The sequence below is a fragment of the Salmo trutta genome, chromosome 16 (genome assembly GCF_901001165.1).
Source record: "Salmo trutta chromosome 16, fSalTru1.1, whole genome shotgun sequence".
NCBI classification, from domain to species: domain Eukaryota; kingdom Metazoa; phylum Chordata; class Actinopteri; order Salmoniformes; family Salmonidae; genus Salmo; species Salmo trutta.
Window position 1 is genome coordinate 58,739,596 of NC_042972.1, and position 15,644 is coordinate 58,755,239.

Below are 15,644 nucleotides of genomic sequence, written 5' to 3' on the forward strand. Positions count from 1 at the left end.
AGTGATTTAACTTTGTGGTCTTTATCTTGATTGTTAATGTTCAGTGCTTGCAAAAGTGATGATGTGAAAGACGATCCTGAATGCAATCCGGAGGAGGGAGGAGTGGAAAAGGTTGATAATAAGGTATGGACTCTCGAGTGACTCGGCTAAATGAAAATGAAGGATTCAATTATTTAATATCTAAAAAGGTTGAGTTGTGATGATGTATCGTCTATTTTTGCTCCAAAAGGATGAAACCAGCTCCAGTAATGATGCAATGGATAAGCATGACAGTGTTGATCAGGGTGAGTGTTCATCTGCTTTTCAACTTGCATTTTTGCATAAAACACCTTACAAACTGGAGAATCTGTGAGTGCATATAGATTATAGTGGTTTTACCAACTAAGTTCCACCTAGTTCATTTTCTGCAAGTGTTCTTGTGGGTTATTCTACCAGGTAGGTAATGTAATTTTGTCAAAAATATATTTTTCACCTAATTGTAAGAATTTGTCATAAAAAGCATATGATTGACAAGCATAGATCTGATGCTGTTACTTTGCAGACACACTCTCAGTGGAGATGGTCCAGGAGAGCTTTGGCCAGGAGGGCATGGAGCTAAAGGGTCGCCCTCTGTGGCCGGCCGGCCCTGCCCTTACGGCCAGGCTACGTCGCCTCATCACGGCCTACCAGCGCTTCATGCGGCGCGAGCCGCTGCGCCATGACTTCCTGCTACCTGAAGGGTTAGGGGCAGGCCTGGGGACGATGTCCTGGCAGCTGGGGGAGGAGATTAGGCGTTGCACGGTGGCCGCCGCCGAACCTGACCCTCTCTTCCTGGAGTGGCAGAGAAGGTGGGTGATGTCAGAGCAAAGGTGGGTGATGTCATTGATCCCCTACGTTATGTGCTGCTCGGTCCCGTTCCCTTTCGGTTCCTAGCTCCTTACCCCCCTCTATGTTCACCGATATGTAAGGCATGGTTATATCAATACGAGGATGTCTCCTGCTAGCTCTCCAATAAGCTAGGTGGAACTATCACTATTTACCTTTCACCAAACATATCCTTCAAGATCTGTGAACACCTGCTAGGCTAGAGGAAGAATTTGACTGGTTCATTATCTATGCCCCTAAAAGATGGTGCATTTCAAAGACCTAATGTAAAATTATTTGGATTAAGACATTTGACTTCAATGGGGAAATGTCTTACTGGAACCAGACTGCTTTTGTGTATGATACCCACAACTGACTTGTGGCTTCCGTGTACTGCAGTCACATGTCAGTGCATGCTCCCCTGATCAAAGATTAATGGTAGGCCTGTGTTTTTGTGAGCAGGTGGACACGGCGTGAGCAAGCAGATTTCTACCGCACCGTGTCGTCGTTCGGTGTGGTGTACGACCCGGAGAAGAAAACATTCGACTGGATTCCTTTCCGCTCCTTTGCCCGGTTGGAGAGGAAGACCGACGAGAGCCTGGAGAGATACTTCAGTAGCTTTGTGTCCATGTGCCGCACCGCCTGCAGATTGCCCCCCAGGAAGGACGAAGGTAACGACTCAACAGGAAGCAAAGCAAGAGAGCTTGCCCTTAAAGGTGCAAAAAGAAGGGAATAACCGGAAATCAGGAATCCTCCAACCAGGATTTCTGGATAACCTCAGAATTTTTGGAAAGTTACCAGAATTTTCCACCCTAGGGAATGCCATAATTTACACTGAACAAAAATATAAACGCAAAATGTAAAGTGCTGGTCCAACATGTAAAGTGCTGAGGAGTATTTCTGTTTGTAATAAAAGTATTTTCTGGGGAAAAACTCAATTCTGATTGGCTGGGACTGGTTCCCCAGTGGGTGGGCCTGCCTCCCAAGTGGATGATCACATATTATAAACAAATAATCTGAACTAAAAACTCCACACTTTGGAATTTCTGTGCGTCCTTGACAATCGCTAATCAATATCCAGAAACTACACACATTTTCTCTTTTGTGGCATCAAAGTGAGGGTTTATGTTGTTGCAGTAGTCTAGTGTGTGGTGTGGCGATAAGTGTACCTGGTCTGTTGGGTTCGCACTGCACAAAAAATTAAGCAAACTGAAAATTGGCTTTTTTAAACCTTTTATTTAACTAGGCAAGCCAGTTAAGAACAAATACTTATTTTACAATGATTGCCTATCCTGGCCAAACCCAAACCGGACGACGCAGGGCTAATTGTGCACCGCCCTATGGGACTCCCAATCACGGCCGGTTGTGATACAGCCTGGAATCGAACCAGGGTCTGTAGTGACCCCTCTAGCACTGAGATGCAATGCCTTAGACCACTGCACCACTCGGGCTGAAAGGGACCAATTTTCACGATAATTGTTTGGCCCAAATCTAGCATGGAAATATTGGATTTGTAGTGCAATGCTGATGTTGCCTCCCTTCCGTGGCACGTGTTGCTTGGCAACCACCCTGCACTTACCGCTTGCTCCCTCTTTGACTAAAGCCAGTGAGAAACTTGCTTGCATACTTTTGTGCTATGAAACTAAATAAATACTGCACTCTGAACCACAAAACGTATTTGCTACATTCAAAATAGTGTAGTTAGACAAAGCAAGGAAAGTAATTACGTGATGTAGTTTTATTGGGATTTGCAGCTGTTGTTGGTTAGTAATGCGTCCTGCAACCTTCTAAAACGACTTACTCAACCTTTAACAATAGTCTCTGCCAAAGGAATGTGTCTTAAAGGGATAGTTCACTATTTAGCTTATTTTAGCTGTGCTTTGAAAAGCATGGTGGTAGATTTGACATGATTAGTATTATTTATACTGTAGTAGTGACATTGCAATGGTGTGATTTTAATTATACAGTTTATACGAAAGTAAGCCCTCTCCGTCTGTCTGTCAGGGCCTCTGGACCACAACCTGTTTGTGGAGCCCATCACAGAGGAGCGAGCAGCACGCACCCTCTACCGCATCGAGCTGCTGCGCAAGGTCAGGGAGCAGGTGCTGCGCCACCCACTGCTGGGCCCGCGGCTGCAGCTGTGTCGGCCCAGCCTCTACCTGCCTGTGTGGTGGGAGTGTGGCAAGCACGACCGCGACCTCCTGATTGGAGCGGCCCGCCACGGCCTCAGCCGCACTGACTACTACATCCTCAACGACCCGCAGCTATCTTTCCTGGAGGCCCACCGCAACTACGTCCAGAAGGAGAATCACCAAGGCTACCAACCCAGTGTGCACCACGCAGGCATGGCCCCCTCACCGCACCACCACCCCTGCTGCATCTATGACACGGGCCTCGGCCAATGCCACTCTCCCCAGCCGCCGGAGTACGGTCCCCCAGCCATCCCCTCCTCGGCGATCCACTTCCATTCTCACCCGAACGTCCACGGTCACCCGCCAGAGATAGTGGGCACGGGCCCCGGTGGCAGCCTAGGTATGGTGTCTGGGCCAAGGGAGGGCTTCCTGGTTTGCCCCCCTCTGGATGAGTCATTGGAACTGGCATCACTGCAGCATGAGGGCCTGGCCTCAGATTCCCTCCATGGCAAGTCTGCCAAGGAGGCCTTCAACGGGTTCCCCTTCAACTCAGCGCAGGGCGGCCAGAGCATGCTCAACTCGTATGGTGTGCAGGGGGAGCTGACCAGCGAGCAGTCGGCCGACATGGACCCGATCATCTCAGGCAAGCTGCGCAGTGACGTGCTGGTGGGCTCCTCAGAAGAGAATGGCCTTATGGCCCCCTTGCTGGAGCTGGAACAGGAGCTGCAGGTGCCCTGGGAGAGCACGGACCACACAGGCACAGCAGACGTCGTGGGCATGTTCAACGAGGCTGACCCCATCCTGGGGGCACCAGCCCTTGATACAGAGTTCCTGGACACAGAGGAACTGCCGGGAGACGGGGGAAGGGAGGATGGAGCAGGGGGAGTGCTTGACGACTGCCTAGGTATACCCTCATCCCAGAGCGACCCAGGGGAGCCGCTGCCCTCCAGTTTCATGCTGTTCAAGAACATTGACGTGAGCGAGGAGGAGCCTGCTGCAGAGCACACAAACCTCTCCGCCAGCCCCCTTCCTTCCTACATCCCCCCTCCGCACCTGTCACTGTCCCATATGACCTTGCACCCCCACCACCACAACCAGGGTGATGTCGAGCAGCCAGAGGAGAAGTTGAGTGACTCGGACACTGTCGCCCACGTGCCCAGCCCCAACGAGGGGGAGGCAGAGAGGGATGTGTCCTTTAAGTTTGACAAAGAGGAGATGTCTGTGGACAGTCCGAGTCTGGTGGGGCTGGAGCAGGGCCTGGACACCTCATGTAAACCATGCGAGGACACTCTCCAAGAGGAGCCCTGCTATGGGATGGGAATGGGCTCTCCAGTGGAGTCATGTCAGGTGGCTCTAGAGAGGCCAGGAGAAGAGACTTTAGAAAGGGACACGCCCTTAGGGCCAGTGGAGGAGGGGCTTCTAGAGGAGCAGGTTGAAGAACCCTTGGAGATATCGCCCATGGATTCCCAGGAGGAGGAACCAGTGGATGGGCCTCTGGAAGACTTCTGTAAAGACAAGGCACCAGAAGGACCATTCACAGGGCCGTTGGATCAGTATGACGTAGAACCAGAAGCGGCCTTCGAGGGGCCTGCCGAAGCAGAGAGCACTTTAAGCGAACACACACTCCCCACTGTTGATGCAACAGACACTCTGCCCCCATCCTCCTCAGTCCCCAGGCCCCAGCCTGAGCCACCACTGTCCCCAGGTGTGGCGGGAGTGGCACAGATCAAACTTGAGTTCCCTCTGGACTCTGAGAGCCAATCAGACATACTGGAGCCCGACAGCACTGTCCTCACGCCCAAACTGGAGCAGACAGAGGTGCTGCTGGAAGTGAAGGACAAGATCAAGGAGGAGAGGCCCCAAACTCCAGGTAATGAAGGTAGTTTTACATGCATCCAAAATAGTAATATGAGCTGGACAAAAATAAGGTTCTGTGTGTGTGTGTGTGTGTGTGTACGCGCACAGTACCAGTCAAAAGTTTGGACACACCTACTCATTCAAGGGATTTTCTTAATTTTTTTTACTATTTTCTACATTGTAGAATAGTGTTGAAGACATAAACTATGAAATAACACATAAGGAATTATGTAGTAACCAAAAAAGTGTTAAACAAATCAAATGTATTTTAGTTTCTTCAAAGAAGCTACCCTTTGCCTTGATGACAGCTTTGCACATTCTTGGCATTCTCTCAACCAGCATGGCTACCACAGCATTCTGCAGCGATACACCATCCCATCTGGTTTGCGCTTAGTGGGACTATCATTTGTTTTTCAACAGGACAATGACCCAGCACACCTCCCAGGCTGTGTAAGGGCTTTTTGACCAAGAAGGAGAGTAATGAAGTGCTGCATCAATGACCTGGCCTCCACAATCACCCGACCTCAAACCAATTGAGATGGTTTGGGATGAGTTGGACCGCAGAGTTAAGGAAAAGCAGCCAACAAGTGCACAGCATATGTGGGAACTCCTTCAAGACTGTTGGAAAAGCATTTTCCAACAGTCTTGAAGGAGTTTCCACATTACTCTCCTTCTTGGTCTAAAAGCCTTTACACAGCCTGGAGGTGTGCTGGGTCATTGTCCTGTTGAAAACAAATGATAGTCCCACTAAGCGCAAACCATGGGATGGTGTATCGCTGCAGAATGCTGTGGTAGCCATGCTGGTTGTGTGCCTTGAATTCTAAACACACCATCACACTACCACCTCCATGCTTCACGGTGGGAACCACATGTGCGTCTCACAAAGATGCGGCGGTTGGAACCAAAAATATCAAATTTGGACTCATCATACCAAAGGACAGATTTCCACTTGTCTAATGCCCTTTGCTCATGTTTCTTGGCCGAAGCAAGTCTCTTCTTATTGGTGTCGTTTAGTAGAGATTTCTTTGCAGCACATCGACCATGAAGGCCTAATTGGGCTGCAATCTGAGGTGCTGTAATTCTAATGAACATATCCTGTCCTGTGGTGGTCCTCATGAGAGCCAGTTTTATCATAGCGCTTTTTGGTTTTTGGGACTGCACTTGAAGAAACTTTAAAAGTTCTTGAAATTTTCCGCATTGACTGACCTTCATGTCTTAAAGTAATGATGGACTGTTTCTCTTTTGCTTATTTGAGCTGTTCTTGCCATAATATGGACTTAGTATTTAACCAAATAGGGTTATCTTCTGTATACCACCCCTACCTTGTCACAACACAAATGATGCTCAAACACGTTAATTTGTGGAATTTCTTTCCTTCTTAACTTTTAACAAGGCACACCTGTTAATTGAAATGCATTCCAGGTGACTACCTCATGAAGCTGGTTGAGATAATACCAAGAGTATGCAAATCTGTCATCAAGGCAAAGGGTGGCTGCTTTGAAGAATCTCAAATATATTTTTATTTGTTTCACTTTTTTGGTTACTACATGATTCCATTTGTGTTATTTCATAGTTGATGTCTGCAATGTAGAAAATAGTAAAGAGAACCCCTGGAATGAGTAGGTGTGTCCAGACTTTTGACTGGTACTGTATGTATATGGGAAAAGCTCTAGGTAGCCTACAGCTGTTAAGATGGACTCATATAACAGAAACAAAATAGCTGTGGCTTTTGGTTTTAGCGGGCTTCAAACATGTAGCATTGAAAATGACCGTTTTACCACCTTCTCTAGATTTCCTGTTGTTGAGATCTTGTGTTGTGCACTGAATCACTGTCTCTCTCCACAGCCTCTGTAGTGGACAGCTATGTGGAGGTGGCACAGTTTGCAGTCCCCATGTCCATGTGTGAGATGCCTGACAGTCTGCAGGACGCGCGGGAGCCCACCATCGCCCAGCTGCTTCAGGAAAAAGCCCTCTACTCCTTCTCCGAGTGGCCAAAGGTATGGTACATGGGGAGTTGACCTGCCAACTGCCTTGAAAAGTTTCCATTTCATGTTAGCCCAGGGGAATTGGTTGACACTATCAGATTAGGGTATAACAATTTCTCTCCCAAAAATCAGATTTTCAAACATATTTCCATAACTTATGTTTAATTAAGACCAAAAGCTGAGACCCCTTCAAATTCGTAGATTTGGCTATTTCGGCCACACCGTTGTTGACAGGTGTATAAAATCGAGCACACAGCCACACAATCTCCATTGACAAACATTGGCAGAATAATGGCACAGTCATCGGAAGCCACCTTTCCAACAATCAGTTTGTCAAATTTCTTCCCTGCTAGAGCCACACAAGCTCACAGAACCGGACCGCCGAGTGCTGAAGCGCGTAGCGTGTAAAAATTGTCTGTCCTGGGTTGCAACACTCACTAACGAGTTCCTAACTGCCTCTGGAAGCAACATCAGCACAAGAACTGTTCGTCGGGTGCTTCATGAAATGGGTTTCCATGGCCAAGCGCAATTCCATGCATCGGCTGGAGTGGTGTAAAACTCGCCGCCGTTAGACTCTGGAGCAGTTGAAAAGCATTCTCTGGAGTGATGACTCTCACTTCATCATCTGGCAGTCTGATGGACGAATCTGGGTTTGGTGGATGCCTGGAGAATGCAACCTGCCCAAATGTATAGTGCCAACTGTAAAGTTTGGTGGAGGAGGAATAATGGTCTGGAGCTGTTTTTCATGGTTTGGGCTAGGCCCCTTCGTTCCAGTGAAGGGAAATCTTAACGCTACATCATGCAATGACATTCTAGACAATTCTGTGCATCCAGCTTTGTGGCAACAGTTTAGGGAAGGCCCTTTCCTGTTTCAGCATGACAATGCCCCCTTGCCCAAACCAAGGTCCATACATAAATGGTTTGTCGAGATCCTTTGGGATGAATTGGAACGCCGACTGTGAGCCAGGCCTAATCACTCAACATCAGTTCCCGACCTAACTAATGCTTCCATTCAGCCACAAGAGCAAGTCCCTGCAGCAATGCTCCAACATCTAGTGGAAAGCCTTCCCAGAAGAGTGGAGGCTGTTATAGCAGCAAAGTGGGGACCGCCTCCATGTTAATGCCCATGGTTTTGGAATGAGACGTTCGATGAGCATGTGTCCACATACCTATGATAATGTTGTGTACATTTTCACGATATAGCCAATTTTGACTTTGCAGCTAGGCCATATACTGGGAAACAGGGGAATAATGCGTGGGACTTTTTTGTGCTCCTTTGCGTTGCAGGATCGGGTGATCATCAACCGCCTGGACAGCATCTGTCACGCCATCTTGAAGGGGAAGTGGCCCTCTTCCAGCCAGCAGTATGACTCCCCTAGCTCTCTGGCAAACACCTGTGTGCCCAACATTGTGCACCAGAGGGCTAGCTTCATTTCAGCCAGGGTACAGCCATCCCAGAGCCTTAACTTCAACATCCCAGCCCCTCCTGTCACCCACCTTCCCAAGGTGACTAGCTCATGTTCATCTTCTGTCCCTCCATAACCATTGTTGTTGAAATCCTTCTTTTGTGACGTTTTTGTGGATATTCGCCAGTCTATTGTCGGTATTCATTAATGTTTTTCCGTTCTTCCATTTCCATCCTGTTCAGTACAAGTCAAGAGATGCCGGGGAATGCAGCCAGGGAGGCTGGAGGTTGACATCCTTGCCTCTCTTGCAGGAGAGGCTGGTGGCGCCGCCCTATTTGCCTGAACTAAAGCGGGGTAGGCGTGCGTTTGAATACAAGGCAGAGGTGCTCAGTAAGCAGTGCCACACAGGGGAGAAGATGCCTGTAACCGTGTCGAACAGAGGCGGGGCGCTGTTGCTCAACGGCTGGCAGGAGGCGGCCATGGACCTCTCCAAGGCCGGGGATCTGGGCATTGGGGGCGACGCGGCAGCCACTGTAGGCCACATGAGTCACCAGGTCCACCCCGGTGCCCGAAAACTGCCCGCCATGCAGGGTTCAGTGGGAAACGACAAGGCCGGGATCCTGCAGGCAGGTCTCATCCACCCCGTCACCGGTCAAATTGTCAACGGCAACCTGAGGTGTGACGACGCAATCATGCGCCGGAGGAGAGGCAGACGGAGAAACGTGGAGGCGGTTGACATTGGGCCTGTCAAGAGCAGAGGAATGCATGTGCAGGAAAAACAGGTTTGTCAAGTCAAAACTCTTTTTTTGGTTTTGTGAACAGAATAAGAGCCAGCTTAATGGTGCTAGTTTTCTGCACCACCTGGTTTTGATGATAATTACTGTGGACCTGTCCCCCTACCGAGTTCAGGGGGAAGGACAATACAGTTGACTCTTGTGGTTTGGTGCTTGGAGGCAATTAATTTGCAATAAAGGTTGTACGATAGCGTATCACTAGTAATGTTGTCACGATACCAGGTTTAGTATCACGAAACTCAATACCATCACAATACTTGATACCAAAACGATACCATGGCAAAAAAGGCGTGTTAGCCATAGTCACAGACTGGCATTTGATCCAGACAGATAAACTCAGCTATTGCGCTGTTCAATCGTTGGGCATCTTTTGAGTTTCGAAATTTCACTTCTGACACCAATGTAATGAAACAGGTAGGGAATCCGGCACGAACCCTCAACATTCTTGCCGGTAACCCTGCGGAAATCGACTGTGCCACAAAAGCATGCTCCAGTGGCAGAGTCGATATCCGCGCTTATAAGTCAGGGTTGCTACAGTATCTTTGGACGTGAGGGTGAGACCATTGTGAATTCATTACGTTTTTGTTGACAACAAGCTTTGAAATCAGCATATTTTTTTATATCACAAAGTAATAGGATTGTGAATTGATGTCAGTTCAGCTGTGACTTGCATAGAAAGTTATTCTACAAAGCTGGAAGCTACTGGTATCTTTTAGTTTCAAAATTATTCAAGTGTGTTAACTTCTGTGCAGCTTGAGTGGAAAGCTAACATGTTGCTACCTAGACACTCTGCTCTAGCAATGAGTAAGTGGAGCAGGCATGAGGCACAGTACGCTTGCGTTATTTGGGACATCAGCTACAATGATAGACAGACTTGATCCTCTCAATCAGTATATGACGTGAGACACATTTGACAAAGTACTGAAAGTAACAAAAATTATAGTACCAAACAGTTTTTCATGTTCTAGTATCGAAAAAGTACAGAGTTTCGTTATACTGTGCAACACTAATCACAAGCACTTCATACTACAGTTGAGTTGGGAATCAAACACATCTATTTGTTTCCCTGTGTTTTTTTCCTCTACAGGGCAGGGTAGAAGTCACCAGCCATTCTGCAGTGTCGTCCACCTCCTCCCCACCAGAGCACCCCCCGGGAACCTCCACCCCCACCCTGTCAGAGGTGGTGGCCATCGACAGAGAGGCTGCCAACAATGGCTTGATGGAATGGCTGCGACAGAATCCCAACTGTAGCATGGAGGTGCCCACTTTCGCACCGGTGAGTTGATCCTCCATGCACATTCATCTTATCCATTCTTCAAATTTCCTTTACTTTTGTGAAATCCCAGTTGGAGGATTCCCTGTCCGTTGGAGGATTCCTGGAATCAAGAGGGAATAAGCAGGAGGAAACTGGGATTTCTGAAAAACTTGTCAACTTTGAGAATGTTTCTATTACGAGGGTTCAACTCACCAGCTGTTTTTATAGTAAGGTTTTATAGTACGTTTTAAAGTAAGTGAATATCATTTGGAGTAGTGTGCTTTTCTTGCCAAATCTGGGGTTTCAGTCTCCTGGCTCAGCGATTCTGCACAGCTTTGTGGAGCGGCCCAAGCAGCGGCGGCATCGCTGTAAAGACCCCACCAAGCTGGATGTCAACTCCCTAACAGGGGAGGAGAGGGTGCCAGTGGTTCACAGGAGCACTGGCCGCAGGGTAACTATTTTGACTCAAACGCACACACCGAACACTGATGCACAAGCACGCATAACATCACTGACATTAACCATGTTTCCATCCCACCATTTTGAGAGTACTGTACCTGATGGAAACAGCAAATTGTGGGGAAACTTTTCTATTTTTTGTAAACAAAATACGTTCGATTGGTGGATAATGTTTTGGGTCGGTGAAGTAGATACAGTACCAGTCAAAAGTTTGGACACGCCTACTGATTCAAGGGTTTTTCCTTTATTTTGACTATTTTCTACATTGTAGAATAATAGTAAAGACATCCAAACTATGAAATAACACATATGGAATCATGTAGTAACCAAAAAAGTGTTAAACAAATCAAAATATATTTTAGATTTTTCAAAGTAGCCACCCTTTGCATTGATGACAGCTTTACACACTTTTGGTATTTCTCTCAACCATCTTCACTTGGAATGCTTTTCCAACAGTCGTGAAGGTGTTCCCACATATGCTGAGCACTTGGCTTCTTTTCCTTCACTCTGCGGTCCACCTCATCCCAAACCATCTCAATTGTGTTGAGTTCGGGTGATTGTGCATGCCAGGTCATCTGATGCAGCACTCCATCACTCTCCTCCTTGGTCAATTAGCCCTTACACAGCCTGGAGGTGTGTAAGGACATTGTCCTGTTGAAAAACAAATGATAGTCCCACTAAGCGCAAACCAGATGAGATGGTGTATCGCTGCAGAATGCGGTGGTAGCCATGCTGGTTAACTGTGCCTTGAATTCTAAACTAATCGCTGATGGTGTTACCAGCAAAGCACCATCACACCTCCTCTTCCATGCTTCACGGTGGGAACCACACATGTGGAGTTCACCTACTCTACGTCAGAAAGACACTGTAGTTGGAACCAAAAATCTCAAATTTGGACTCATCAGACCAAAGGACATTTCCACTGATCTAATGTACATTGCTCGTGTTTCTTGGCCCAAGCAAGTCTCTTCTTATTATTGGTGTCCTTTAGTAGTGGTTTCTTTGCAGCAATTCGACCATGAATACCAGTTGACAAATAAATATCTCGTTCTTATCAATAATGTCACCTACTGTACCCTGTCTGTGAGTTGTTGGCTACACCATGCCCGAGTGGGTATTTGCTGTTTATCCCAATCATTTTTGTAACAAAAGCATTGAGAGGTAAAAATGGGATGGAAACGCATGGAAGTTCTATTTTTTTTATTGGGTAAATGAAAAGTTATTCGACAGTGTTTTTTATTTGTACTTACAAATACAATATTGGCTAAAATCTTTCGCCAAATGTTTTTAAACCTAGCTACTGGCATTTCTTTGCCCGTGGTTAACAGGTGAATGAAGATGCTTCTCCCCACCCAACTGTGCTCCTTCACATTGATTGAATACGCTTCTTTAATAAGACATAGTCTAACGAAATGTGCATTAAATGTAATGTTTGCCTGAATTATACACAAATGCATAATTTATGCTATGTGTGTGTACAAGAACTCATTGAGGGCTGTATTCTTCTGTGCTGTAGCTTGGGGGTGCTATGGCTCCAGCAATCAAGGAGCTTTCACGATGGCTGGATGCAAATACTGAGTACTGCGTGGCACCTGACTGGGCAGATGTAGTGAAACACTCTGTGAGTAGCATGGCGTTTTCACTCTCTCATATCCACATGAATGCCCCATCAAATAGTTTCATTAGAATGCTTCCATTTTTAATTAAGCATTTACTCATCTTGAATAGTGCAGTTGTCAGAAACTACTGCCTCACAGATTACAGATGTCTTTCAAAACCATCCCTGCATTTTCCTTAAGCTAATGCCTTGTGTTTCCAGGGCTTTCTTCCCGAGGGCAAGTTCACCCGCATCCTCACTGAGCCCGTGTGCCGCGAGCAGGGGCCCCGCCGCCGGGGCCGTCGTCCCCGCAGCGAGATGCCCAAGCCCCTCCTCTCCGAGTCTACCATGGGCCCGCTCTGTATGAACAGCGGCCTGATTGGCAGCATGGACCTGGTCAGCCTCCAGAACCTCCGCAATGTCCAGGGCATCCCACTCACAGGCTTGATGAGATTCCCCCATGGCTTTGCTGTTTCCGCCGGCGAAGACGCAAAGAATGGTCTGAGCATGCTGCCTATGATGCTCCACGGCATGCATGGCGCCCCCCACATGTTCAGCGTTCAGGGGCTGATGGGGTTGCCGCCCACCTGCTCTGCTTCCACCTCCTCCTCCACGGCTGCAGTTACCACCACTGCGGCCTCCTCCTCAGCGGCCAGTAGCCCCTCTCGAGGCCCCGGCCAGGCATCTTCAAGCACAGGGGCCGAGGGCTCCGGCATTCAGTCTGGCACAGAGAGAAAGAGGGAGGGAAAGCAGCAAGGTGCGATGGGTAGCCACAGCATTGCGGCCATCACCACCACCACAGCGACCAGCAGCAGCAGTGGCAGCCACCAGGCCTTCAACCCTTTCCTCATTCCAGGGATGTCCCATGGACTGCTGTACCCGCACATGTTCCTCCCGCACGGGGGCGTCATGGCGCTGCCAGGCATGCCGCCTGCAGACTCCTCCAGCAGCCCAAAGACGAAGAAGAAAAGAACAAGGGAGGAAGGGGTGGTGGTGGTGGTGGAGGCAGGCAGCCACTTACAGACTGATAGTGGGCCTCCGAAAAAACACAGTGATGGCCAGACTGGGGAGAGCACTGCTGACCAGGCTAGGCCGGAGGACAGGGAGCAGATGGAGGACAACATTCAGGAGGAGGGTACACGACACGACTCCCATGATCCTCCAGAGGTAAACCCCAAGAAGAGCGTTGAAGAGGAGAGTGGAATGATGGAGATTAGCTTGATGGAGGAGGAAAAACTGCCTGAGGAGGAGAGCGTGTCAAGGGGGGCAGAGTAGACTTCACAATATACTTATTCTCCCACCTCTTTCTTACTGTGCAACAGTTTTAAGTTTGTGGTGTGTAAGTACCTTCATTTTTATGTAAATACTTTTATTATCCACTTATTTTTTTATAGCTTTGCCCTGTAGCAAATTTGTGATTATCTTATACTATATATCCCCACACATGCTCCATTCAAGAACTTCATGCAAGAGACGCAAACACACGTGCATGCAAACACACACTTGTGAAGGGAGGAATTGCTCAACGATGTTACATGGTTATAACAATTCAAGCATCCTTGACGGTCTGCTACATCATTTAGATGCCTGGTATGTCCTGGTTGCAAAAAGGTAAAGCCGGGAGCCTTTTTGACTGAAGAGGATAAAGATTGTGGGTTGTGTTCATTAGGGCATGCAATGGAGAACATTGTCAAACAGTTTCAATGGAAAATGAAAATGTGTTTCTTATCAAGAAGTCCCACCCTTTTTCAGTCAGTTTTTTTTATCCATTTGGTGCCTAATGATCACAACCAAGAACGATGTAGCCGTCAAGTGATTACTGTCCCCTCAGTTTCCTTGATGGTGTTAAGGAATGTGAATATCCAATTTAAAGTTGTTTAATGTCCCGAAAGCCTAAAACTAATAGCAATTTTATTTGAAGGTCCTTTAAAATGTGTTGAATATAATACTTTTTATATCAATGCATGCAAGGTAACTTGCAGTCCCAAGTTTGAGTAGTAGCATAACTGCTGCTAAGAAGTTCTCAATAGGACAGCTTTTGTCCATCCCTATATTGTTTGTCTTGTTACTGCTATGTACATTTTTTTTTAAAGGAAAATAGACAAACAAAAGTGTTTTATAACAGATTTAGAGTAAACAATGATGCTACTAATACCAATCTAGAGAACACGTATTCAGTAAGACAGCTACTCAAGACTAATCCTGAGTTTTGATAATGCTTTAAAATATATAATCTCACAAAGTCACTTTGGGACGTGATCAGCTGTGTCAGTGTGGGAGCAGTGAAGAGGTACCATTGACAAGTCTGTCACAGAGAGCTCTGTTGAGAGCGCCAGTGCCTCACCGGTGAGGGACAAGCACACAGAGGGTACTTCACTAAGGGAGAGGGGTGGTGGGGGATGTGCACAATATAAAAATAATATGTCCATTCCCATCCGCCTTTCCAGTGTTAGGGAAAAGTTAGTCGTTTGATCAGAGATACTGTATGTGAAGCAGTGGCAGAGTGCCTCGTTGTTTTAAAGGCTTCGTGGTCTTCTTTTCTTCCCTTAAAAGCATTTTAAACTCCTGTAGACTAGGTCATACTCAGAATGTTAAAAAATGTAAATCTATTTAGCTGTATATTGCTGTTCCTTTTGTTTACATGCACACCACATTTTTGGTTTTCTCCGTTATGTCCCTTGACATTGGGGGGAAATGGCAAAATCAGTACCAGTGTTTATTGTATTTAACATAATGTACTACACTAAATGGATGCAAAAGCTGATTTTATTCTCAATTTTACAACAGGGTCTGTTTTTTGGGGTATATGTTTTAGACTTAGCTTCTAAGCGTAACAACTTGACTTCTCTTTTTGTTTGTGAAAAAATAGTTTTCATATTAGAAAAGTTTCCGTTTGGTGAATGTTTACCAGTATTCTGTCTAAGCTTTTATTTGTGTATGTGTACATGCATGCGCACACTTGCACAACCTGTCCCATGGGTGACATTTTGTTCGAGAGCTGTATCTCTTGCTCTAGTGTCATCTTTCTTTGTTGGAAGACATGTTATTATTGCCTTGTCACAACTTGTGACTATATAATTCATTTGTTTTGCCAAACTTTCACCAAATATGACATTTTTCTTTAAACTTAGTTGATTATATTAAAAGTAAAATGCCTTATTTAGCTAGTGTTTTTTATTTATATATATATATATATATATATATATATACTGCTCAAAAAAATAAAGGGAACACTAAAATAACACATCCTAGATCTGAATGAATGAAATAATCTTATTAAATACTTTGTTTTTACATAGTTGAATGTGCTGACAAC

At 46.6% G+C, this 15,644-nt stretch overlaps 1 protein-coding gene across 10 annotated transcripts in view; it reads left to right on the forward strand.

Moving 5' to 3' along the window:
- The window catches only part of LOC115151114 (chromodomain-helicase-DNA-binding protein 6), a 98,284-nt gene extending 83,051 nt beyond the window's left edge, over positions 1 to 15,233 (forward strand). For 8 of the 10 annotated variants that reach the window (XM_029695113.1, XM_029695112.1, XM_029695111.1 and 5 more), the window contains 12 exons: positions 45 to 123; positions 230 to 284; positions 542 to 848; positions 1,306 to 1,514; positions 2,848 to 4,845; positions 6,678 to 6,829; positions 8,105 to 8,323; positions 8,466 to 9,005; positions 10,105 to 10,293; positions 10,580 to 10,723; positions 12,248 to 12,352; positions 12,551 to 15,233. In XM_029695113.1, the coding sequence (XP_029550973.1) occupies positions 45 to 123; positions 230 to 284; positions 542 to 848; positions 1,306 to 1,514; positions 2,848 to 4,845; positions 6,678 to 6,829; positions 8,105 to 8,323; positions 8,466 to 9,005; positions 10,105 to 10,293; positions 10,580 to 10,723; positions 12,248 to 12,352; positions 12,551 to 13,603 (5,050 nt within the window). In that variant the 3' untranslated portion in view covers positions 13,604 to 15,233. Of the gene's footprint in view, positions 1 to 44; positions 124 to 229; positions 285 to 541; positions 849 to 1,305; positions 1,515 to 2,847; positions 4,846 to 6,677; positions 6,830 to 8,104; positions 8,324 to 8,465; positions 9,006 to 10,104; positions 10,294 to 10,548; positions 10,724 to 12,247; positions 12,353 to 12,550 lie in introns of those variants that run through there. The other 2 variants (XM_029695109.1, XR_003867216.1) reach the window with 2 other exon arrangements.
- The last annotated feature ends 411 nt before the right edge of the window (positions 15,234 to 15,644 follow it).